The sequence below is a fragment of the Oncorhynchus mykiss genome, chromosome 7, assembly GCF_013265735.2.
Source record: "Oncorhynchus mykiss isolate Arlee chromosome 7, USDA_OmykA_1.1, whole genome shotgun sequence".
Lineage (NCBI taxonomy): Eukaryota > Metazoa > Chordata > Actinopteri > Salmoniformes > Salmonidae > Oncorhynchus > Oncorhynchus mykiss.
In genome coordinates, this window is record NC_048571.1 from 65676197 (window position 1) to 65700588 (window position 24392).

The following is a 24392-nucleotide window of genomic DNA, read 5'->3' on the forward strand; positions in this document are numbered from 1 at the left end:
AGATTTGTCTATTTAAGTGGTTGGTGATTGTTGCCATGATAAGATATAATTTCAATTTCAAGATTTCATTTTTGTGCATTAGACTTTTATTACTTCATAAACATGAAGGTCCCCACTTTAATACATTCTAGTATGTAGTAGTAGGTGTTTTTTTATCTTCTCTCCTCTCCTCTTCTCCTCATAGGAATGAGCACAGCACCAGAGGTGGTGGTAGCCACACAATGTGGCATGAGGGTGTTTGACGACACTGAGTCAGTCAACCACGAAGCTGTTCTGGAGGTCAGCAAACTGCGCTCGCAAATGCTGCAGACGCTGGTCACCGAGCTGGTCAGCCGGATGGACATCAACAACAACGCGGTCTGAACTGAAGAGAGCAAGACGAGATGAGACACTGAAACCTGTCGACATTTTCAAGATGAAAACATTCAATATTCCACAGACCAATGTTACGTCTGAAATGGCACAGTATTCCCAATTCAGTGCACTACTTTTGACCAGAGCCCATGGCACCCAATTTCCTATAAGTAGTACACTATAGGGTGACATTTCAGATGCACAACAAGAATCTCAAGAGGATTTGTCAAAATCTTGCAGCTACTGGACTATTATGCAAACATGGTGCCTAGGTCATTGTCTTGAATATTGTTTGGGTTAAATCAACAATAATCTCATCTGTTCAGTCTGTGAATATTGTACAAAATTGTGTAACTTTATACTGTCACTTGTATTTTGTGATATCAAAACTGATGTTTATCTGTTGTATATTTTTTATTTGTTCTGTAAACAGGTTCTACAACTTTTACAACCTGTTATTTTTCAGCTGTATTATCTCATCTTTCTATCCACAATTGTGTGCTAATACTTGTTCACAGATAATAAGATAAAACATATAAAAGTGGAAGATTATAATGCAGCTCTATGTATGAGGAAATGAGAACGTGTTCTCAGTCAATTTACCTGGTAAAATAAAGGATAAATAAAATATTCAGATAATTTTATAGATTAATATAATTGTGCACATTTATATTTAAGATATTGCTTAGTGGTGCTTTTAATTCATGTAAAATACAATCTGTATTTTAATTGTATTGTTACTCAACTTTTTTCGGATATTGAGTACGGATTGCACCGACATTCTGCGATGCTTTATCACATTAAAAAAACTATTATGGAAGAATTGTGTTATCTCATTCCAGAGAAGTGCAAATCGCTGTCACACCAACTTGCTAAATTTGTATTTACTATTTTTGTTTCAAAATAAATGGTTGAACTAGAATGTAGACTAAATGCAAGCTACAAAGGAATACAGGCAAAATATTGCCTGCTACGTATTGTAACGACCCTGGGTTTATAAACCCGGAAATCGAGCATGCTTTTGCAGCACAGTCGATAGCGCGCCGGACCTCCGGCTCGAAGGTCGAGGGTTCGAGACCTGCTCCCTGCTGTTTCATTACAGTCTGTTTATCTCTCGGATCCGCGCTCAGTGTAGCCTTTTTGGTTACCCAAATTCGAATCCAGAATGCTTCGTCCATGTTCCAGTAGGTGGCGGTCTTTTTCGTCGTCGATGTGGTTGCTATGACGAAGAGAAGCGTTACAGAACATTCCGGAGTAACTTTTATGTTATGCAGCTAGACTACAGATATATTTGCAAGGTTGCAAGTCGTATTTATATTTCAAAAGTTAGAATGACTTATTATGCTCCAAGTTCAGCTTTGGAATAAATGTATTACGACGTATTGATGTAAAAACATAATGAATGTACTGCCAAACCATCTTGTCAAGTCACTGAAGGAAGATTTCAAGAAATTGGTAAGTTCATTGTCATGATGATGAGCACACACACACACATATATATATATATATATATATATATATATATATATACACACACACATACATACATACATACATACATACATACATACATACATACATAGAAGATAGAGACAGAACCATATATAGACAGACAGAGAGGCAGACAGACAGACATAAGTCACACATACACACACACACACACACACACACACACACACAATACAAAGTAGTAATATCTGTTTAGGATTACAGCAAGTGGGAGAGATGCAACAGGAGCAAGACAGAGCCCCCTCCCTGGGTGATTCTGCCCCCACTGCACAACAAGACTACTGGCTCACCAAGCGAGCGTTCTCCAGCGACAGGGAGAGAGGAGAGTGGGACCTCCTCTGCCACCCATAACTTTTTTCCAACAACCGACAAGCCAGGTAAACTATGAACTCATCTTTGAATGTAAAATATGTTAAATTGAGGAGATTAGGTTGACATGCTGGAATGAAAAGATTCACTGAATGAAAATCCAGCTTCATATGATGCAGAAGGCATAAATTGTCAATGGGAAATTAACTAAAATGGTTGACTTCATGTTTTGCCTTTGACAGGGAAGTCTCACCCCAACACTGGCCATGAAGAGTCCACTGCGTCATCTATGGGACGACTCTCTCGACGGAGGAGGAACGAAAGAGTGAAGCTGGACCCCATCACTTTGAAGAAACAAGAAAATATCAAAACACTGAACGTATTTATAAGACATTAATTAAGTGATCAGTAAAATCCTCAGCTATTGAATAGTAGACGTTCCTGTCATCATGTTGAGTCGATAGCCACAGTCAACCACTAGAGGGAGTAATACGCCATAAGAAATAATCCATGGCAGTAATAGATTTAGACCAGCTGTATCAAAATTATTACATGGACGGCATAGTTTCTGCTAGTTTTTATTATTTCCTTTTAATTTGTGTCCAATTAAGACAACCAGGTGAGGGGAGTTCCTAACTAATTAGTGACCTTAATTGATCAATCAAGTACAAGGGAGGTGTGATTTAGAGACACGTTATAAAGTGTGCACCAGACCACAAGATCTACACTTAAAACACAATACTGCATAAATAGGAAAGGTATTTAATTTGACATGTAAATAAACAAATAACAACCACTTTCAGTTGCTGATTATGTCGAGGAAGAAGGCCCTAGTGGAGCTGGAGAAGCACTGTGCATTGCTGCAGGAGAGCAACGTCCGTATGGCCGGGGAGATAGACAGCACAGACAGACAGTCAGTGTCCAGTGCCAGGGAATTCCTCATCCGGCATGACAAATTAGGGGTGAGTACATAGAATCTATGTCATTCTATTCCTCTATATCTGCTCTATTGACGACAGGACACACTTGTGTCCTAGTACTCACGCAAATAGATTGGGCAAGCATCTCACTGTCTATTCTACTGCACTCGTATGTAACTGTATTCTCTAGATATGATAGAACTACAGAAGTACCAAGTATACTGTAGATATGATAGAAGAACAGTTTTCGTCCTAGCACCACACAGCTGATTCAAATAACTAACTCATCATCAAGCTTTGATTATTTGAAACAGCTGTGTAGTACTAGGGCAAAAAACTAAATGTGCACACTTTGGGGGTTAGGTTAGTTAGGCTATAGATCACCATCAGCTGTAACAGTCAGTTAGACTATAGATCACCATCAGCTGTAACAGTCAGTTAGACTATAGATCACCATCAGCTGTAACAGTCAGTTAGACTATAGATCACCATCAGCTGTAACAGTCAGTTAGACTATAGATCACCATCAGCTGTAACAGTCAGTTAGACTATAGATCACCATCAGCTGTAACAGTCAGTTAGACTATAGATCACCATCAGCTGTAACAGTCAGTTAGACTATAGATCACCATCAGCTGTAACAGTCAGTTAGACTATAGATCACCATCAGCTGTAACAGTCAGTTAGACTATAGATCACCATCAGCTGTAACGGTTAGTTAGGCTATAGATCACCATCAGCTGTAACGGTTAGTTAGGCTATAGATCACCATCAGCTGTAACAGTCAGTTAGACTATAGATCACCATCAGCTGTAACAGTCAGTTAGACTATAGATCACCATCAGCTGTAACAGTCAGTTAGACTATAGATCACCATCAGCTGTAACAGTCAGTTAGACTATAGATCACCATCAGCTGTAACAGTCAGTTAGACTATGGATCACCATCAGCTGTAACGGTCAGTTAGGCTATAGATCACCATCAGCTGTAACAGTCAGTTAGACTATAGATCACCATCAGCTGTAACAGTCAGTTAGACTATAAATCACCATCAGCTGTAACAGTCAGTTAGACTATAAATCACCATCAGCTGTAACGGTCCGTTAGACTATAGATCACCATCAGCTGTAACGGTCAGTTAGACTATAGGTCACCATCAGCTGTAACAGTCAGTTAGACTATAGATCACCATCAGCTGTAATGGTCAGTTAGACTATAGATCACCATCAGCTGTAACAGTCAGTTAGACTATAGATCACCATCAGCTGTAACGGTCCGTTAGACTATAGATCACCATCAGCTGTAACGGTCAGTTAGACTATAGATCACCATCAGCTGTAATGGTCAGTTAGACTAAAGGTCACCATCAGCTGTAACAGTCAGTTAGACTAAAGATCACCATCAGCTGTAACGGTCCGTTAGACTATAGATCACCATCAGCTGTAACAGTCAGTTAGACTAAAGATCACCATCAGCTGTAACAGTCAGTTAGACTATAGATCACCATCAGCTGTAACGGTCCGTTAGACTATAGATCACCATCAGCTGTAACGGTCCGTTAGGCTATAGATCACCATCAGCTGTAACGGTCAGTTAGACTATAGATCACCATCAGCTGTAACGGTCGGGTAGGCGATAACAGTGTAACAGTGTGAGCACCTTTCTTTATGTTATCTCAGAACCTGATATTCTCCTTGAGAAGTTAAGATGTACTAAGACTCTTGTAATGTAGTAAACCAATACCACCATTTGTACCATTACATACCATTATATACAGTGGGGAGAACAAGTATTTGATACACTGCCGATTTTACAACGCATGTAGAGGTCTGTAATTTTTATCATAGGTACACTTCAACTGTGAGAGACGGAATCTAAAACAAAAATCCAGAAAATCACATTGTATGATTTTTAAGTAATTAATTTGCATTTTATTGCATGACATAAGTATTTGATATATCAGAAAAGCAGAACTTAATATTTGGTACAGAAACCTTTGTTTGCAATTACAGATATCATCCGTTTCCTGTAGTTCTTGACCAGGTTTGCACACACTGCAGCAGGGATTTTGGCCCACTCCTCCATACATACCTTCTCCAGATCCTTCAGGTTTCGGGGCTGTCGCTGGGCAATACGGACTTTCAGCTCCCTCCAAAGATGGTCTTTTGGGTTCAGGTCTGGAGACTGGCTAGGCCACTCCAGGACGTAGGAAAACCTGCAAAATCGGCAGTGTATCAAATACTTGTTCTCCCCACTGTAGAAGCATATTATTGGTACCCTGAATAAATAAAGTCTACCCTGTTTCTCTGTAAGAGTTCTATAGCTGCATTCAACAGCTGGAGCCACAGTCAGATGGAGCAGGCCAAGACAGAGGTCCAGGAGGCTGAGACTGCTGCAAAGAACAAACTTTCGGGTAAGTGGTGATATTATAAATAATGTAAAATGCAGAGGCAACAAAGTTCAGTTTTTATTAATTGAGATGCCTTTGGCAGAGTGAGAATTATAAATCATAAGCAAATATAGTAGTACAGTAAGTCAAGTGTGCTTGTAAATTATGAATACTCTTTTGTTTTACAGTAAATGTGCCTGTGAATGTCGATATTAAATATTATTGTTGTGTGTGTGTGTGTGTGTGTGCATGTGTGACAGTGCAAGGAAAATCTGGTCGATTGGTGTTTGGGAACACAAAAGGGAAGACGTGTTTGCATGCAGGGCCGTTCCCTCATTTATGATTGAAGTGTCTGTGGGTAAGCCCTTGGTGTGTTACCTTGCCAGGTCTCCATGAGCAGCTGAGGGGGGTGAAGGCAGAGCTGGTGAACGCCCAGGCGGAGCTCCACACCCTGAAGACCTACAAGGATAAAGAGTACCCCGTCAAGGCCCTGCGCATTGCAGAGATAAAGAGAGAGATTGAGAAACTCAAAGAGACACAGCAGGTCAACAGGTCTCTCTCAATGGCAACTTCCTCCAATAGAACGCAATAGGCTGTAGTCTCATATGTTGTGTGCTGTTCATTCCTGTGGTTCCAGGATGAGAATGAGGACGTGAACTTGCTGTGCCAGACAGAGATAGTGTACCTGGAGAGACGATCCCAACACGAAGAGCAGGAAGTCCTCTCTGTCATAGCTAAGGTAGGATAGGATTTACTTCATTGTTCCTCAGGGAAAATTGGACACACAGCACTGCTGTATACAAAAATAAAAATAAACATCTATTATCACACACTCGACACAAACATAATACATAGGATACAAAGGTCTATAGTTCTTTGTGGATGAATGATTCTCACTTGCCGCTAAAATGTTTTATACAAACATTCAGTAAGTATCAGCACAGGTCTATTTCTGAAGCATATCTGGATTATAGGTGAAAATAACAGTGGAGGTTTTTTGTAATGAGCTAAAGTCAAACTTTATTGGAAGGGGTAGATGTTGACACCATTTCTCATGGCTTTACTCCTTTCTCTCTGTTTTCAGCAAAATGTTTCATATATTCCCTGTGTCGTCAAACTGATGGCCGCACATAATCAGACGATAAAAAAAGAAATTGGAATCCACAAAAAGGTTTGGTTAATAATTACGAAAAGTTCTACCAATTTGATACTTCAACTAGTCATAATGGACTCAGACTCACTCTAACTCCATACAGGTCATCATGTGAAAATAACCCAATTTTTATTTTTACCATGGCATTATCGGAAAATGACTGTAATTGAAAAGGTATTTTCTTCCTCCTTTCTGTGTCACTCACTCATGCTTTCAACATTTCAGGAAATTGCGGAGCTGGAAGATAAGAACAGAGAGCTGATCAAGAGTGTCCAGGAACTGCAAATATCACGGACCAACATCAGGAAAGACATCTTTCAAGACGTTTTCCCCAAATCAGATAAGTATGTCAAGGTGATGGAAGGCACTTTACTGTACACTGCTGCTCTTAACAGGTTGTGTGATATCACCAATCCATGTCATGAGGGTGGGCACTTTAGACAATCTGGCTTTGGAAAAGGTTCTTGAGGGGGACTTTAAAACACCCATTAACCTTTCCTGAAGACACATTGTCTAAAGTGCATCTCTAAAACTAAAACAATTACTAATGATAACTTACTTGCCTTCTTTTCTTTAAGAAACTATTACCAAAGAGTAGTACATTGAGAACTCTAGGTAAAGAGTAGTACATTGACAACTCTAGGCAAAGAGTAGTACATTGAGAACTCTAGGTAAAGAGTAGTACATTGACAACTCTAGGCAAAGAGTAGTACATTGACAACTCTAGGCAAAGAGTAGTACATTGAGAACTCTAGGTAAAGAGTAGTACATTGACAACTCTAGGCAAAGAGTAGTACATTGAGAACTCTAGGTAAAGAGTAGTACATTGACAACTCTAGGCAAAGAGTAGTACATTGAGAACTCTAGGTAAAGAGTAGTACATTGAGAACTCTAGGTAAAGAGTAGTACATTGACAACTCTAGGCAAAGAGTAGTACATTGAGAACTCTAGGTAAAGAGTAGTACATTGACAACTCTAGGCAAAGAGTAGTACATTGACAACTCTAGGCAAAGAGTAGTACATTGACAACTCTAGGCAAAGAGTAGTACATTGAGAACTCTAGGCAAAGAGTAGTACATTGAGAACTCTAGGCAAAGAGTTTGACAATGTCATAATACCAACCATATACTGTCGATACCCACTGAACTGTTGGCTTGTTTATCTAGCTGACATCTTATCAGTGTCACAAAACCATCTAGACAGAACTAATAGACATGTGACAGGAATTTAACCTCTTCCTTGTTCCATCAAAATCGATGTCTCGGAAAGAGTAATGGGGTATCACCATCTAATATTACCCAGGGTTGAAAACAGACTTGTAGCGCCATCTTAAATTTAAATGAAGAAGCACAGCAGAGCGGAGTGAATCCCAGTCTGACATTAAAGGTTAATAAGGTGCTCAAATTTCCCCCCAGCCTGTTCCAAAGCAAGATGACACTCCACGCTGTAGACCATGAAAATCCCTCATACCTACAACTCATCAAATATTCAACCATAAAATGTTCCCCTCTGGGGAATACGTTAATTTCACGTGACATTTTATATAAGGGAGATTTAATGTTGAATTAGGGTATTGCCGAAATTACAATGTTTTTGGAAAACCTCCTGAATCTCACTTAGCAATGACAACTTTTTAGCACTGGCGTGTTTTAAGCCTAAGATAGGTTTACTATAAATATGACATTGAACTGTAAATGCAGATGTTCTAATTGGAAGTAGCTTTATTGCCTCCGTCTGATTTAAACTCATAATTTTCCAGGCTGGTAAATAGTGAGTCCACACAGATACAACTGATTTCTCTCACTCTAGTCACTTTAGAGGAGAAAGTACGTTTATTTAAACGTACCTGTTTTTTTCCCTTCTTCTGTGATATGATACAGTCTTCCAAAGGAGAAACGGCTGCCAGCTTGTTTATTCTGTATTTCAGAATTACATTTGGCAATGGGAGATGTTACTTTCCAATCATTTGTTCTCATTCAGATACGTCATTTTTAGGATGGAAAATGTAGGTCTTAAACATCAGAATTAAAGTGGCCTACAGTACATCTGTCATAGGATGTCAATTGGGGAACACACTTGATGTGCATGTACTGTATAATTTTGTGTGTAATGTATATTGTTTATTTGTTCATTAGGATTGTAGGTATCCATCAAGAATAGCGCATACTTAATCATCACTTCATTTCTGAAGGGTACTTTGTAATGGCACCAAAATACTTTCATCCTTATGGCATTAAGCCTTCACAAGCAATTAACATTTCCAAATGTATACTAAGTATGTACATAAGGAAAAGGTGTTCAGTGTGCATTAAGGTTCTAAATGTGTGTCGTGTTCATTCCAGATGCACCCCGGATATGGAGGTGACCTTAAACATCCCTCGTGAGGAGTGGCTCCCCATTTAGATGTGTGACAGACTAGGAGAGGCACGACTTGTGTGTCGCTCGGCTGCATTTAAACCTGCTGGGCTCTTCTTGGCACAACCCCATAATTTCTGTTATACTGAGTGCCCATCTTCTCCTACTACAGTGCCCAATCTTCTTAAACCAAGTTCTGCATTGTAATACCAGTCAACTGGGGCCAATAAACATTTGTGAACATTTCTAATAAATACCTCCATGGTTCAATTTCAAATCCTTTGCATATTCTTTCTTCTCTTTTTTTGTGCAGTGGAATCATATGCAATTGTATCAAAACCTCTCCAATGAGCATATAATATGTTTATTGGTGTGATTTCATTCAGCTATAATTGCCAGTTGAATGTAATTTACTGCCCATTATCACATTCTTCAATGTGCCGGTCCACAGAAAATCCTGTTTAATATTTAGAATATGTTCTGTTGTTTGCTTTTTTTTCTCCACAGTAAGTGCCCCAGTGAGAGTAACCACTTCAAACCCTCCCCTTCTTTACAAATCTCCTCAGACCCTGTAACTGTAGTTTTGGGAAGTCTCTGACTGTAATTTACTTAAGTGTGGGAAAGAAGCTGGCTTTCGGTGCAAGGCCTTCATCTGGCCATCTTACGGCCGACTGGTTTGATTACTTATTTTTTTCAGTTGGAAAACATTCAGCCAAGCCTCAGAAAATACAACTTCCTGGGAACGTTCTCTGGTCTGTGGCTAGGGGTGTGAACTCTGCCCACACAGTGTTAGGACAAAACTGATTTACAGATGTGTGTGTGTGTGTGTACTGCTTTACTCAAACAAACTATGCAGCATACAGCATACAGGTGCTTTTAGTGGAGACTGGGCTCACTTTGAAGATATTTCTGTACTTTATAAAGAGTTCAACACTGGGGCTTGATTTGACAATTCTAAACAGAATACTGTACTAATAGACATGGAAGTAAGGATAAAACACATCCTGTCCCCATATTTCGGTATTTAGGTGGGGACTCTAGATTTCTTTCACACTCATGTTATTTGATGTCTTTAGCCCGCTCTAGAGCTTAAAGTAGTTAAGCTATTAACACGAAACCAACTTCCAAATGTCCATTCTGCCCAAACTCAGATTGCTTGAGAAAATATTATTGATAATATTTCTACTTTTTGAACTGTAACAATATTAAATGAGCTCCCAATGCATTTCAATGGCAAAAAAAAGGCCCATAGACTTGAATGGTAAACCTCCCCAAAATTCTAGACCTATATCCTCCTACACCGTTTAAGTTATCAACACCAAACCAAAGTTGATATGTTCAGACTGCCCCAACTTAGATTGTTTGTCAAAGGATATTTGATACTATGTATACTTTTGGAACTATAACCATTTTTTGTAATGGGCATAAATGAACATGGGTTTGAATGAGAACCATAGGAATACAGTGGTTGCTATCAAAATGGTCCTGCTCCTTGGTCAATTAAACTAGAATACCAACTATAAAACATTCAGGCAATCCAAACTTCAATTACTCTAAAACCTTTATGAACTATGTAAAAAAAAATGCATAACATTTTATGAAATAACTCACCAACAGTAATTCTTGGACCGTTCAAGCTAGAGACACCAAAACAACTTCTGGCTATCCTATCCTATCGATCGATTCTTCACAAGCTAGCAAGCCCACCACATTTTCTTCAGGAAATTTACTTTTATAGTATTATTTGATTTCCTTAACCCACTCTAGCACTTAAAACGATTTAAGTTATTAACATGAAACCAACTACCAAATGTCCAGACTGCCCCAATTCGGTTTGCTTGATAAAATATTTTTGACAGCATTTATACTTTTGGAACTATATCAATATTTAAATGAGCTCCCAATACATTTCAATGGCAAAAAAAAACCCATAGACTTCAATGGTAAAAAAAATAATAAAAAAATATTCAGGCTATCCTAACTTGATTGTTTGGTTTACTTTTATCAATTATAACTTTATACATTTGCATTAAATAACTCACCACCAGTAACGCTTGTACCGTTCAACCTAGAGACACCAAACCAACACTCACATATTCAGGCTATCCCAACTTCAAATTATTTAAAACATTTATCAACTATAACTATATTACTGTAGATTTGCATAAAATAACTCACCAATAGTAACTCTTGAACCATAGAGATCCCAAACCAACATTCTCATATTCAGGCTATCCTAACTTCAAAACTATAACTTCATACATATACATATATTATCATAATTTAACCTACCAACAGTAACTTTTGAATTGTATAAGCTAGAGACACTAAACCATATTTTACATGTTCAGGCTATCCTGTCCAATAAATCAATGCATTTTTACATCTACCTACTTTTCAACTATAACCAGTCACTACCATTACTACTGTAGTCACTACCACTATTATAACTTATTTCACAACAATAAATACTTTCAAACAAGCTAGCAAGCACACCATATTTTCTTCAGGAAATGTAATTTTCTAGATTTGTAAATAAAGCAGTGGTTGCCCTGTGTGGGCAATGTGCAAACATTAAAGGAACCTTTTAAGTATGTCTGCACTGTGGAGGTCAACATTGTGGTAAGAGAGAACACTAACAGTTTAGAACAGGAAGTGACTTACTTCACGTCATGTAGTCGGGGTGTGTTCTTCAATGAGATTAAAGTGAACTCGCACACGGGAAAAGTTGCAGCAGCAATGAGGAAATTAAATGAGGGTTGATTCGAAGCACGCGCATCATCAAAGGACCTGCTCCGCTGAAGAAACGCAGCGTGTTCAAGCGCGCATTGCCTACATGCGTTTAGCGGGATTTACTGCACGGGTGAGTATCTATCCATTGGTGGAAAAATAAATTAGCCTAATTAACATACGCCATATCCATGTAGCCAACAACTTGTTGGACAGGAAGTGCAATAGCTTTTCACGAAAACTTTGGTTCATGACAGCAAAAATATTATATTGAAATTATTAAACCGCCGGCCGTCCCTATTACATTATTTAGTTGTTGACTGACAAAGTTAGTGGTGCTTCGAGTTTTCCAAATATTTGAAGTAGGCTACGCTATGGCTACGTCTTAGTGTTATCACTGGAGGTGATCTGAAACATTGGCTCTGAATGCCTTTGAACGTGTGTGTGTGTGTGTTCGTGTGTGAGACGGAGAGGGAGACAGAGAGGAAAGAGAGACAGAAAGATGTGAGTAGAAGAACAGAGAGAGCGACCCCTGATTCCACTCTTAAATTTTTAACAGGGTTGTGGAACTTTGCAGGCTGTTGCCATGACTCCAGTGTATACTGTTACAATGTCCCATCAGCTATTCTATACAAGTGTAACAAAACTGATTGAAACATTGGAAGCTTGTCTTGTTACAAGAACAGAATGACAGCTCGCACACGGCTCTCCGACGCGCGAAAACTTTACTAGGCTATGGTGTAGTCTGTGCTTTGCTCTGAAATGGAGAATACTGGACACAATTAGAAGATTCATGGCTACAGTTGTGAGTAAATGAAAGACAATGTTATGTTTCAGTGCTATTTTCACTCCAGTAGGCTATGTGCTATTTTTTGTTCTATAGTACATTATGACTTTATCACCTGATTATGCTGCATACTCTATTCTTCTTTTTAAGGAATGTTCTTTGCCTTCTCGCCAAGATGACACATACCCAGAGAGAGGGCAAAGAGACTTTGCGGAGAAGGGCAAGTACTCCTATCCCTGCCTCTCATCAGCCGGGGCCGAGAGACAGAGACCCGCCAGCCGACCTCCATCACCCTCCGCTCTGCCAGTCTGCCTCATACCATCCCGGAGACAAGTCTCTCCACTGCCGCGCCAATTGGTCTTCTGATGACTCAGACAATGACTCGGATGGCTCGGGAGCAGAATGTTTATACCGCGTTGTTTTGCTAGGAGACCACGGTGTTGGAAAGTCGAGTCTTGCCAATATCTTTGCTGGCATACAGGAGAAGGATGCTCACGACCATACAGGAGGTGGGTTTTTTTACTAAGCACAATTCCAATGATTATTACAAGGCTATTTATGGTGTGTATAGCCTACTATCACAACTATTGGATCGTTTTTTGTCAATCTCTTATCAGTAACCTAAAATAAATTCCTTTTCTCCTAATTAAAATCCACTAATGACTAATTGGTTATTAAATTAGTTAATTCATGAATGTATCTCTTTAACAATGACTTTCAGTAATTGTCTCTGACATTGCCTTATCCCTGATAACCTTGGCTAACCGGTCACAGCTACATTTATGGAACTCCTATAACTGGCACATGTAGAAGTGAGTGACCTCAAAGCGTTGATTGGCAGCTTGTATTGACCCATGCATTTGGGCATCCAGCTGTGATGTGGTTTGTGGAGGTTGTCCTTTTAAAATACCAATTTCTCTATAGTTCTCAATTTCATAACAAATGAATAATGAAACTTTTTGGTCATGCATGATAGGGTAGCCTAGACAGTGGCTTCATTCATTTGTGAGAGGTTCATGTTGTTGTGACCTGTGTGTGTCGAGTCATTGCTGATGGCCGTGGATGGGAGTGACTGGCTGAAGATGCATCCCAAATGGCATCCTATTTTCCTTTAATAGTGCACTACTTTTTTTTAACGTAGGGCTATGGTCAAAAGTAGTACACTATAAAGGGAATAGGGTTCCATTTGGGATGCAGCCTAGCTGAATGTTATGAGTGGCCCTGTTGTTGTGGAGAGACCCATCAGCTGTCAGAAGGGCTGTGTGTCAGGGAGACCCGCTGGGACAGGACATCGCCACCCAGGAAGGACCCTGTTCTATTTAGTCATTTCTCAAACGATGTATCCCAAATTGCATCTTATTCCCTACATAGTGCATAGTGTCCTACTTTTGACCAGATCCCTGGGCCCTGTTCAAAAGTAGTGAACTAAATAGGACAGGGTTCCCCAACTGCTAGCCCGTGGGTGATTTTATTTGCCCCCCCCCTGCAAGTTGTTCAACATAAAAGACTGTAAAAACACCTGCACATCAGCACCAAGTGATTTTCATTTTGGAAATCTGTTCCAAGTATTCCCACACATAGTAGAGAGATATGTGATCGTATACAAATGTAAGCAAGGCTTGAAATTATTATGTTTTGTTCAAATGTTATATCTGTTTGGGCTTCTTGAGGTCGATTTGCAGTTTACAAATTATTTGTAATTATGTTCCGGCCCCCTGACCATCCGCTCAATAAAAAAATCTACCTGTGGCTGAATCTAGTTGATGATCCCTGAAATAGGGAATAGCCTCAGTGGTTGTTTTCAATGAGCTACATTTTGAGGCTCTGATAAACTGGGAATGGAGTTCCCCCATCAAATGTGATATTACATGATTATTATAATGTGTGCAATTGGAATATGCACTGACTAGGCCCAGTGCATCTCTGTGGTTACTGATATGGTCACATTGTCTGCATTTACACAGGCAGCCAAATTAAAATATTTTTTCCCCTAATTGGTCTTTTGACCAATCACCTCAGATCTTTTCACATCAGATATTTTCAGAGTTGATCTGATTGGTCAAAAGACCAATTAGTGAAAAAAATATTTGAATTGGGCTGCCTGTGTAAACGCAGCCTAAGATATTGTGATGTAAAGTTTATTTTACTGGAAATAATTCCTGAGGTGATGTGAGGACATGTATTTCCATAACCTCATAATTTAGATAGATATAGCCTGTGTTTTTCCAAAAGATTAGAGGAAAACTTTTTCAAAATCTTTGTACTGTACATGTATTTTGCCAAATGCCAAAGCATGTGCAGACACAGCCAGACAGAAGATGGGAACTCCTACTGGAGAGAGGTATTGTAAGGAGATGGAATTCCTAAAGAGGCTATCCCAAACAGGACAGAGATGAATGATAAGACGCAGAGAGGGGTTGCCCCTGTATGTTCTAGTGAGCGAGAGAGGGGGTGGATGTGTGGGCTCAGCTCTCTTGTTTATCTTTGCTGGATGGTGAGGTTAGGTTCAGGTTCTGCTGACATGGCAGTTGTGTGTGTGTGTCCCAGCTCTTCAGAAAGATAAGGGCTCCCCTATGACACCTCCCCACCCCCACCCGCTCTGACATCTGTTTTCAGCCTGTCACTGACTGGTGGTGTTATTGTTATTTTTAGTGTCTTGTCACTTAGCTTGTCACACTGGCAGCAACTGAGCTGTTCTTCAAGTGGACTCCTTGGTTAGTTTAGAGCTGGTGTGATGAATGGCAAGTGTTTTATGAGGACAGAACAGGATTACGAGGAGATTACAACTCATGCCAATGTAGGCATATTACTAGACATATTACTTGATTGCTTGTTTACAGGTTTTGACCTATATTGTAACTTCAACTCAACGACCTCAACTTCTAAAAGGTTTGCCGGACCATTTGTCATTGTCTTGTGGCTTTTACAATAAGGTTAGAGCTGAACGTGGAAAATGTAACAAGCTCTTTCACTCTTGGCCAAAGTGTGTTTTAGTCTCCCTGTCATGACGGCAAGGAGGATCTCATCAGACTAAACAAGACATGGCTCAATGATTTTTTCCACATCGAAAATTCCATGTCATGACATGGTAGTGAAAGTGTAATAACTCCATGGTCATGAGATGGTAGTGGAAGTGTAATAACTCCATGTTCATAGTGGAAGTGTAATAACTCCATGGTCATGAGATGGTAGTGGAAGTGTAATAACTCCATGGTCATAGTGGAAGTGTAATAACTCCATGGTCATAGTGGAAGTGTAATAACTCCATGGTCATGAGATGGTAGTGGAAGTGTAATAACACCATGGTCATGAGATGGTAGTGGAAGTGTAATAACTCCATGGTCATGAGATGGTAGTGGAAGTGTGATAACTCCATGGTCATAGTGGAAGTGTAATAACTCCATGGTCATGAGATGGTAGTGGAAGTGTAATAACACCATGGTCATGAGATGGTAGTGGAAGTGTAATAACTCCATGTTCATAGTGGAAGTGTAATAACTCCATGGTCATGAGATGGTAGTGGAAGTGTAATAACTCCATGGTCATAGTGGAAGTGTAATAACTCCATGGTCATGAGATGGTAGTGGAAGTGTAATAACTCCATGGTCATGAGATGGTAGTGGAAGTGTAATAACTCCATGGTCATGAGATGGTAGTGAAAGTGTAATAACTCCATGGTCATGAGATGGTAGTGGAAGTGTAATAACTCCATGGTCATAGTGGAAGTGTAATAACTCCATGGTCATAGTGGAAGTGTAATAACTCCATGGTCATGAGATGGTAGTGGAAGTGTAATAAATCCATGTTCATAGTAGAAGTGTAATCACTCCATGGTCATGAGATGGTAGTGGAAGTGTAATAAATCCATGTTCATAGTAGAAGTGTAATCACTCCATGGTCATGAGATGGTAGTGGAATGTGTAATAACTCCATTGTCTTGAGATGGTAGTGGAAGTGTAATAACTCCATGGTCATAGTGGAAGTGTAATAACTCCATGATCATGAGATGGTAGTGAAAGTGTAATAACTCCATGATCATGAGATGGTAGTGAAAGTGTAATAACTCCATGGTCATAGTGGAAGTGTAATAGCTCCATGATCATGAGATGGTAGTGAAAGTGTAATAACTCCATAGCACCTTTTATAGGTAGTAGGGATAAACACATCAGTAGAGTTCTTGGATGTCAAATATATTTGACAAACTTTGCAAAACACCTTCATATTTTAGTTACTAAAGACAGATAAGCTTAAAATGGCCTAAATTATTCATCATAAGAAAAAATCTGATTCAGCTCACTGATATATGTGTATGCTCCCATGTGGTTTATTGACAGCAGGTTTCAAGCCTTAGGTCTCCATCAGGTTTCCATTCATAAAGAACAAGCCCAGATTATTTATATATACAGTGCCTTGCGAAAGTATTCTGCCCCCTTGAACTTTGCGACCTTTTGCCACATTTCAGGCTTCAAACATAAAGATATAAAACTGTATTTTTTTGTGAAGAATCAACAACAAGTGGGACACAATCATGAAGTGGAACGACATTTATTGGATATTTCAAACTTTTTTAACAAATCCAAAACTGAAAATTGGGCGTGCAAAATTATTCAGCCCCCTTAAGTTAATACTTTGTAGCGCCACCTCTTACAGCTGGAAGTCGCTTGGGGTATGTCTCTATCAGTTTTGCACATCGAGAGACTGAAATTTTTTCCCATTCCTCCTTGCAAAACAGCTCGAGCTCAGTGAGGTTGGATGGAGAGCATTTGTGAACAGCAGTTTTCAGTTCTTTCCACAGATTCTCGATTGGATTCAGGTCTGGACTTTGACTTGGCCATTCTAACACCTGGATATGTTTATTTTTGAACCATTCCATTGTAGATTTTGCTTTATGTTTTGGATCATTGTCTTGTTGGAAGACAGATCTCCGTCCCAGTCTCAGGTCTTTTGCAGACTCCATCAGGTTTTCTTCCAGAATGGTCCTGTATTTGGCTCCATCCATCTTCCCATCAATTTTAACCATCTTCCCTGTCCCTGCTGAAGAAAAGCAGGCCCAAACCATGATGCTGCCACCACCATGTTTGACAGTGGGGATGGTGTGTTCCGCTGTGTTGCTTTTACGCCAAACATAACACTTTGCATTGTTGCCAAAAAGTTCAATTTTGGTTTCATCTGACCAGAGCACCTTCTTCCACATGTTTGGTGTGTCTCCCAGGTGGCTTGTGGCAAACTTTAAACAACACTTTTTATGGATATCTTTAAGAAATGGCTTTCTTCTTGCCACTCTTCCATAAAGGCCAGATTTGTGCAATATACGACTGATTGTTGTCCTATGGACAGAGTCTCCCACCTCAGCTGTAGATCTCTGCAGTTCATCCAGAGTGATCATGGGCCTCTTGGCTGCATCTCTGATCAGTCTTCTCCTTGTATGAGCTGAAAGTTTAGAGGGACGGCCAGGTCTTGGTAGATTTGCAGTGGTCTGATACTCCTTCCATTTCAATATTATCGCTTGCACAGTGCTCCTTGGGATGTTTAAAGCTTGGGAAATCTTTTTGTATCCAAATCCGGCTTTAAACTTCTTCACAACAGTATCTCGGACCTGCCTGGTGTGTTCCTTGTTCTTCATGATGCTCTCTGCGCTTTTAACGGACCTCTGAGACTATCACAGTGCAGGTGCATTTATACGGAGACTTGATTACACACAGATGGATTGTATTTATCATCATTAGTCATTTAGGTCAACATTGGATCATTCAGAGATCCTCACTGAACTTCTGGAGAGAGTTTGCTGCACTGAAAGTAAAGGGGCTGAATAATTTTGCACGCCCAATTTTCAGTTTTTGATTTGTTAAAAAGTTTGAAATATCCAATAAATGTCGTTCCACTTCATGATTGTGTCCCACTTGTTGTTGATTCTTCACAAAAAAATACAGTTTTATATCTTTATGTTTGAAGCCTGAAATGTGGCAAAAGGTTGCAAAGTTCAAGGGGGCCGAATACTTTCGCAAGGCACTGTATATATATAATCTGGGCTTGTTCTTTATGTGTGTGTGTGTGTGTGTGTCTCATATATAGAGAGATATTTCCAAATGACTGCAACCAATTGTAGACATATAGTAGTAGGAGGTGACATGTAAAGATCCGTTCTGTATTTACAACAAGATGTAGGGGTGGTTTCCCGGACACAGACTAAGCCTAGCCCTGGACTAAAAAGCATGTTCAACTGAGAATTTCCATTGAAAGTGATGTTTAGTCTAGTTAGTTTAGTTAGTTTTAGGCTTAATCGATGTCTGGGTAACCGTCCCTAAGAGTTGTATTTGAATGTTTAGCAAAAGTAGCAGGCCAACTAGGTTATTTGTACACTACAGTGGCAAGAAAAAGTATGTGAACCCTTTGGAATGATCTGGATTTCTGCATAAATTGGTTCTAAAATGAGATCTGATCTTCATGTACGTCACAACGACAGACAAACACAGTCTGCTTAAAATAATATCACACAAATTATTGTATTTTTCTCATCTATATTGAATACATTATTGGAACATTCACAGTGTAAGTTGGGGGAAGTATGTGAACCCGTAGGCTAATGACTTCTCCAAAAGCTAATTGGAGTCAGGAGTCAGCTAACCGGGAGTACAATCATTGAGACGAGATTGGAGATGTTGGTTAGAGCTGTCCTGCCCTATAAAAAACACTCACAAAATGTTTGTTTGCTATTCAAAAGAGGCATTGCCTGATGTGAACCATGCCTCGAACAAAAGAGATCTCAGAAGACCCAAGATTAAGAGTTGTTGACTTGCAAAAAGCTGGAAAGGGTTACAAAAGTATGTCTAAAAGCCTTGATGTTCATCAGTCCACGGTAACACAAATTGTCTATAAATGGAGAAAGTTCACCACTGTTGCTACTCTGCCTAGGAGTGGCCGTCCTGCAAAGATGACTGCAAGATCATGGTGCAGAATGCTTAATAAGGTTAAGAAGAATCTTAGAGTGTCAGCTTAAGACTTAATTAAATCTCTGGAACATGCTAACATCTCTGTTTACGAGTCTACGATACGTAAAACACTAAACAAGAATGGTGTTCATGGGAGGACACCACGGAAGAAGCCATTGCTGTCCAAAAAAACATTGATGCACGTCTGAAGTTCGCAAAAGAGCATCTGGATGTTCCACAGAGTTACTGGCAAAATATTCTGTGGACAGATTAAAGTAAAGTTGAGTTTTTGGGAAGGAACACACAACACTGTGTGGAGAAAAAAAGGCCCAGCACACCAACATCAAAACCTCATCCCAACTGTAACCTATAATGGAGGGAGCATGATGGTTTGGAGCTGCTTTGCTACCTCAGGGCCTGGACAGCTTGCTATCATCGAAGGAAAAATGAATTCCCAAGTTTATCAAGACATTTTGCAGGAGAATGTAAGGCTATATGTCCGCCAGTTGAAGCTCAACAGAAGCTGGGTGATGCAACAGGACAACGACCCAAAACACAGAAGTAAATCAACAACAGAATGGTTTCAACAGAAGAAAATACGCCTTCTGGAATGGCCCAGTCAGTGTCCTGAACTCAACCCGATTTGAGATGCTGTGGCATGACCTCAAGAGAGCGGTTCACACCAGATATCCCAAGAATATTGGGATATCTGTGAACTGAAACACTTTTGTAAAGAGGAATGATCCAAAATTCCTCCTGGCCATTGTGCAGGTCTGGTCTGCAACTACAGAAAACGTTTGGTTGAGGTTATGGCTGCCAAAGTAGGGTCGACCAGTTATTAAAATCAAGGGTTCACATACTTTTCCCACCTTACACTGTGAATGTTTACACGGTGTGTTCAATAAAGACGTAAAAACATATAATTGTTTGTGTGTTATTAGTTTAAGCAGACTGTGTTTGTCTATTGTTGTGACTTAGATGAAGATCAGATAAAATGTTATGACCAATTGATGCAAGTCTAGGTTCTTCCAAAGGGTTCACATACTTTTTCTTGCCTATCCACCATCTGATGTAACTATTTCAACTCCTTTTTCTGTCTTCCTTTTAGAATGTTTTCCAACATTATTGAGGAACGTACAGTATGAAATAATAACATATTTTCTAATCTCTTTCCTGGCTATTGTTTGTTGGTTTAGAGGACACCTATGAGAAAACCATGACTGTGGATGGGGAAGAGACCATCCTCATCGTCATGGACACCTGGGAGAACGAGAAACAGGTACGACAATAACCATGAACCTGGTTTTGTCAATAAAAAATGGATTGCACAGTAGTGGCTAATATGATGTCTTCTTGCAACAAGACTCTTTTCAAAGTAAAAAAGGTAGAAAAAATACACATTTTAACAAGAAAAACAGGAAAAACCAAGTTCTATAACTTCATCTATTTAGTTTGTTTACCTTCAAGATATATGGTGTATGGGGCCTCCCGAGTGGCCCATGGTCGAAGGCACTCCATCGCAGTGCTAGAGGCGTCACTACAGACCCAGGTTCGTTCCTTGGCTGTGTCATAACCGCCTGTGATCGGGAGTCCCATAGGGCAGCGCAAAATTGGCCCGGGCTAGGGGAGGGTTTGGCCCAGCGTCATCCGGGCTAGGGGAGGGTTTGGCCCAGCGTCGTCCGGGCTAGGGGAGGGTTTGGCCGAGGGGGCTTTACTCGGCTCATCACGCTCTAGCGACTCCTTGTGGCGGGCCGGGCGCCTGCAGGTTGACCTCGGTCGTCAGTTGAACAGTGTTTCCTCCGACACATTGGTGCAGTTGGCTTCTGGGTTAAGGGGGTGCGTGTTAAGAAGTGCGGTTTGGTGGGTTTCGGAGGACGCATGACTCGACCTTCGCCTCCCAAGCCCATTGGGCAGTTGCAACGATAAGACCAGATCGAAATTGGAGAGAAAACGGGGGTAAAATTTCCCAAAAAGTAAAAAGATACATGGTGTACTTGATGGCACTCGAGAGAACACAAACACTGACGTAGAGAAACTTAAAAAATCCTCTTGTGCTTGAAACAACCCACTGAACCATAAGCCTCCATTCTATTCTCTTCAAAACAACTATGATACCTAAAGGGCAACCTGTCATTGTGGAAAAATATATGTGTGCCTGTAGCAATACCCCATTGACTCACCCCCCAAAGTGGGGTGAATCCTGGTTGTGCTGGAGTCAGTGAGTAGTGCATGGCTCCAGTGGTATGGGGCAAGCGTCTGTATGGGACACTGATGGCTGTGGGGCCTAATTACTCCAGTATTGATTACAGCTGGGGAGTGAAGCATGCAGGCCAGGCTGCGTGTTGACTTGTCTGTACCTGGTAAGAGGAGATATAAGGACATAATGATGTCTATAAGGACAGTGGTTTGACTGTGTTTAAGGGCACCAAGTGTTTTTTAGAGGCAGAAAGTCAGATAAATGTACTGTATGTTTGACCAATGCCATCCCTGGAAACCAGAGTTTTGTATTCACAAATACATAGAAATCCGCTTGGGTCCATCTGTCACAATTTGCATTTACCCTTTTTCGAATAAGGAAGTTAAAACTTCATGTTGACCATCACTAATCTTTTAAATGGACAAGGTTATATTTGACATCAAGGTTGGCTTCAATGATAACATCAAAGAACACATGCTATATCAAAGTCCAGATCCTGGCGAGCCCCCAAATATGTCTATTGTTGGTGAATGTTGAACTTTATTTCTGTTGGATAACAGTTTTCATTTGTTTCTCTCAGGAGGAAGATCAGAAGTGGGTCCAGGACTACTGTATGCAGGTGGGCAACGCCTACGTCATAGTTTACTCCATCACGGATCGCACCAGCTTCGAGAGTGCCTCCGAGTTACGCATCCAGCTGCGGCGCATACGGCAGGCCGAGAACATTCCCATCATCCTCGTGGGCAACAAAAGTGACCTGGTCCGCTCCAGAGAAGTGGCTGTAGAAGGTAACGTTGATTCCAATGATAATGATGTTATCATTAAAGCATCTCTCCACATCTTCTTCTGAACAGTGATTTGATGACAGCCATTTAAGCAATATGAGCAGCGCTCTGCTTATAATAGAGAGTAAAATAGTTTGGCTTTACAACAGTTCGTGTTGCATTTTCTGTGGACTTCATAGTCAAAACTACAGAACATTGAAATCACATATCAAATGTTGCAGTCCACACGACAGACTGTGGACTGTTCATTTAACATTTCAAGAGTTGGATTTACAGCACACATCTCATATACTAACACTGTATTTAACAATGTCACTATAATTCTTGATGATTTGGTCAATGTTTTGCAGGTGAGAATAAGCTTGTTCTAATTCTGGAACAATGGATCAAATGGATTTATGTTAGAAGTTTCACCTGATCCAGGGATTTTTTTGTATATTTCTAAATATGTGGACATTGTGTATGATTGAATGTATGGCACAGAGTGCCCATGTCACTTGTTTTTCCCTCCAGCCACTTGCCTACCAATAGAGGACCAATGGAATGGAAACGAGTCCATTTTGTGTATATAATCCTCTGCAAAAAAAACGTGGTACATGTATTGGTTGCCTTGTGTGGCTTCTTTATTTATTTTAAATTGTCAGACCAAGTTGTCAGACCCAGACATTAATCTAATGTCGACCTCTCACACTTAAACACCTCTCGTTTGACCCTTTCTTCCTCTGTGCTCTGCTCTCTCCTAGAGGGTCGTGCGTGTGCTGTGGTGTTCGACTGCAAATTCATAGAGACATCTGCTTCGCTCCACCACAACGTTCACGAGCTCTTCGAGGGCATCGTCCGGCAGATTCGCCTGCGGCGAGACAGCAAGGAGACCAACGAGCGCCGGCGCTCCGTCTACAAGCGTAAGGAGAGCCTCACCAAGAAGGCCCGCCGCTTTCTAGACCGCCTGGTGGCCAAGAACAACAAGAAGATGGCGCTGAAGGTTCGCGCCAAGTCTTGCCACGACCTGGCCGTGCTGTAATGGCTGCTGTGTGGCATGCAACAAGTGGTTCACGCCGTCAGTGGTTGCAGACTCCAACGCTCCTCTTTGCCCTAACAATCCCCTTGTGGTAAAGGGGAAGAACATTGTTTGTTATTTTCTATTTATTTCACCCATTAGAAGCAATTGGGTTGCGGAAATGTGAGGCAATTGAGACTTTTTGTTGCTATATCCCAGATTTTCTGAGAATGAGTTTGCTAAACATACACCTTATCAACTGTTTGCCTTACATCTAATTAAATAGATTCCTAGACCAGTGTATCCAGACACAGATCTGACATTTAAACTCCTTTTTCTGTCTCTTTTTGAGAAGGTTTTCTAAGATTATTGAGGTATGAAATAATTATTTGAATGCACTGTATGATGTATTTTTGCCATGAGGAAAGCAATGTCCACAGAGGTACTTTACACAGATTTCACTGACTACTTGATTTCAAGGTTTTGCACTATGGGAGACAGTGATGTATTAGGAGGAATCAGTGGAGCTTCTTCTACAGCAATGATGTTTCTCTCTACCAAGAGAGCTCAAGTCTAGTTTGAGACTGTTCTGTCTGTGAGCCCATCAGTTCACAGCTAAATTACATGTGAATGGCGATGTTGTTTGGAAATCGACACCATCGTAAACTTTCCAAAGGTTTATCCCATCCTCATCTTCCTTTACAAGCACCTCCTACACTGGAAGGACCAGTAGGGTGTTACAGTGAAACTGTCATGGACGCTTTCTTGACCACTGTCAAGAAACACCTTTGTATGATGACATGGTCCTGAAGAGACCAAAGAAGTGTTGAGTTCTTCAATGTCATTGTTTGTGTCCACGTTGGGCGGAGAGAGGTATAATAATCACTTTTGTACAAAATTATGTTTTGAGTTTGTAAATACAGTATGTCAAGGATTTTTATGCGGAAATAAAGCAGTAGGAAATGTATTACCACTTTA

The 24392-nt window shown here is 40.3% G+C and overlaps 2 protein-coding genes and 1 long non-coding RNA gene across 5 annotated transcripts; 2 read left to right on the plus strand and 1 right to left on the minus strand.

Annotated features, from left to right (window-relative positions):
* The first annotated feature begins 849 nt into the window (after positions 1-849).
* c7h20orf96 (chromosome 7 C20orf96 homolog) lies at positions 850-9266 on the plus strand. Of its 2 annotated transcripts, none has more exons than XM_021610205.2 (10): positions 850-1809; positions 2060-2240; positions 2415-2551; positions 2976-3134; positions 5406-5505; positions 5868-6025; positions 6119-6220; positions 6566-6652; positions 6860-6988; positions 8977-9266. In XM_021610205.2, exons 1-10 carry the CDS (start codon positions 1753-1755, stop codon positions 9016-9018), a joined length of 1152 nt encoding a protein of 383 aa, XP_021465880.1. In that variant the 5' UTR covers positions 850-1752; the 3' UTR covers positions 9019-9266. The 2 variants fall into 2 exon arrangements, with proteins under 2 accessions (XP_021465880.1, XP_021465879.1); XM_021610204.2 differs by having other exon boundaries at positions 856-1809; positions 6860-6978.
* On the minus strand, positions 5255-11790 carry LOC118965313. The gene is made up of 4 exons (XR_005052638.1): positions 11654-11790; positions 6167-6274; positions 5860-5940; positions 5255-5484 (listed from the first exon to the last, which is right to left on the minus strand). It is a non-coding gene; the product is annotated as an uncharacterized LOC118965313 (long non-coding RNA).
* Positions 11677-24392, plus strand: LOC110528274 (GTP-binding protein REM 1). 2 transcript variants are annotated; one of them, XM_021610206.2, is made up of 5 exons: positions 11677-11852; positions 12657-13015; positions 20632-20714; positions 22213-22420; positions 23161-24392. In XM_021610206.2, the coding sequence occupies exons 2-5, from the start codon at positions 12682-12684 to the stop codon at positions 23436-23438; spliced, it is 903 nt and encodes a 300-aa protein (XP_021465881.1). In that variant the 5' UTR covers positions 11677-11852; positions 12657-12681; the 3' UTR covers positions 23439-24392. The 2 variants fall into 2 exon arrangements, with proteins under 2 accessions (XP_021465881.1, XP_021465882.1); XM_021610207.2 differs by lacking the exon at positions 11677-11852 and adding an exon at positions 12218-12524 and having other exon boundaries at positions 23161-24387.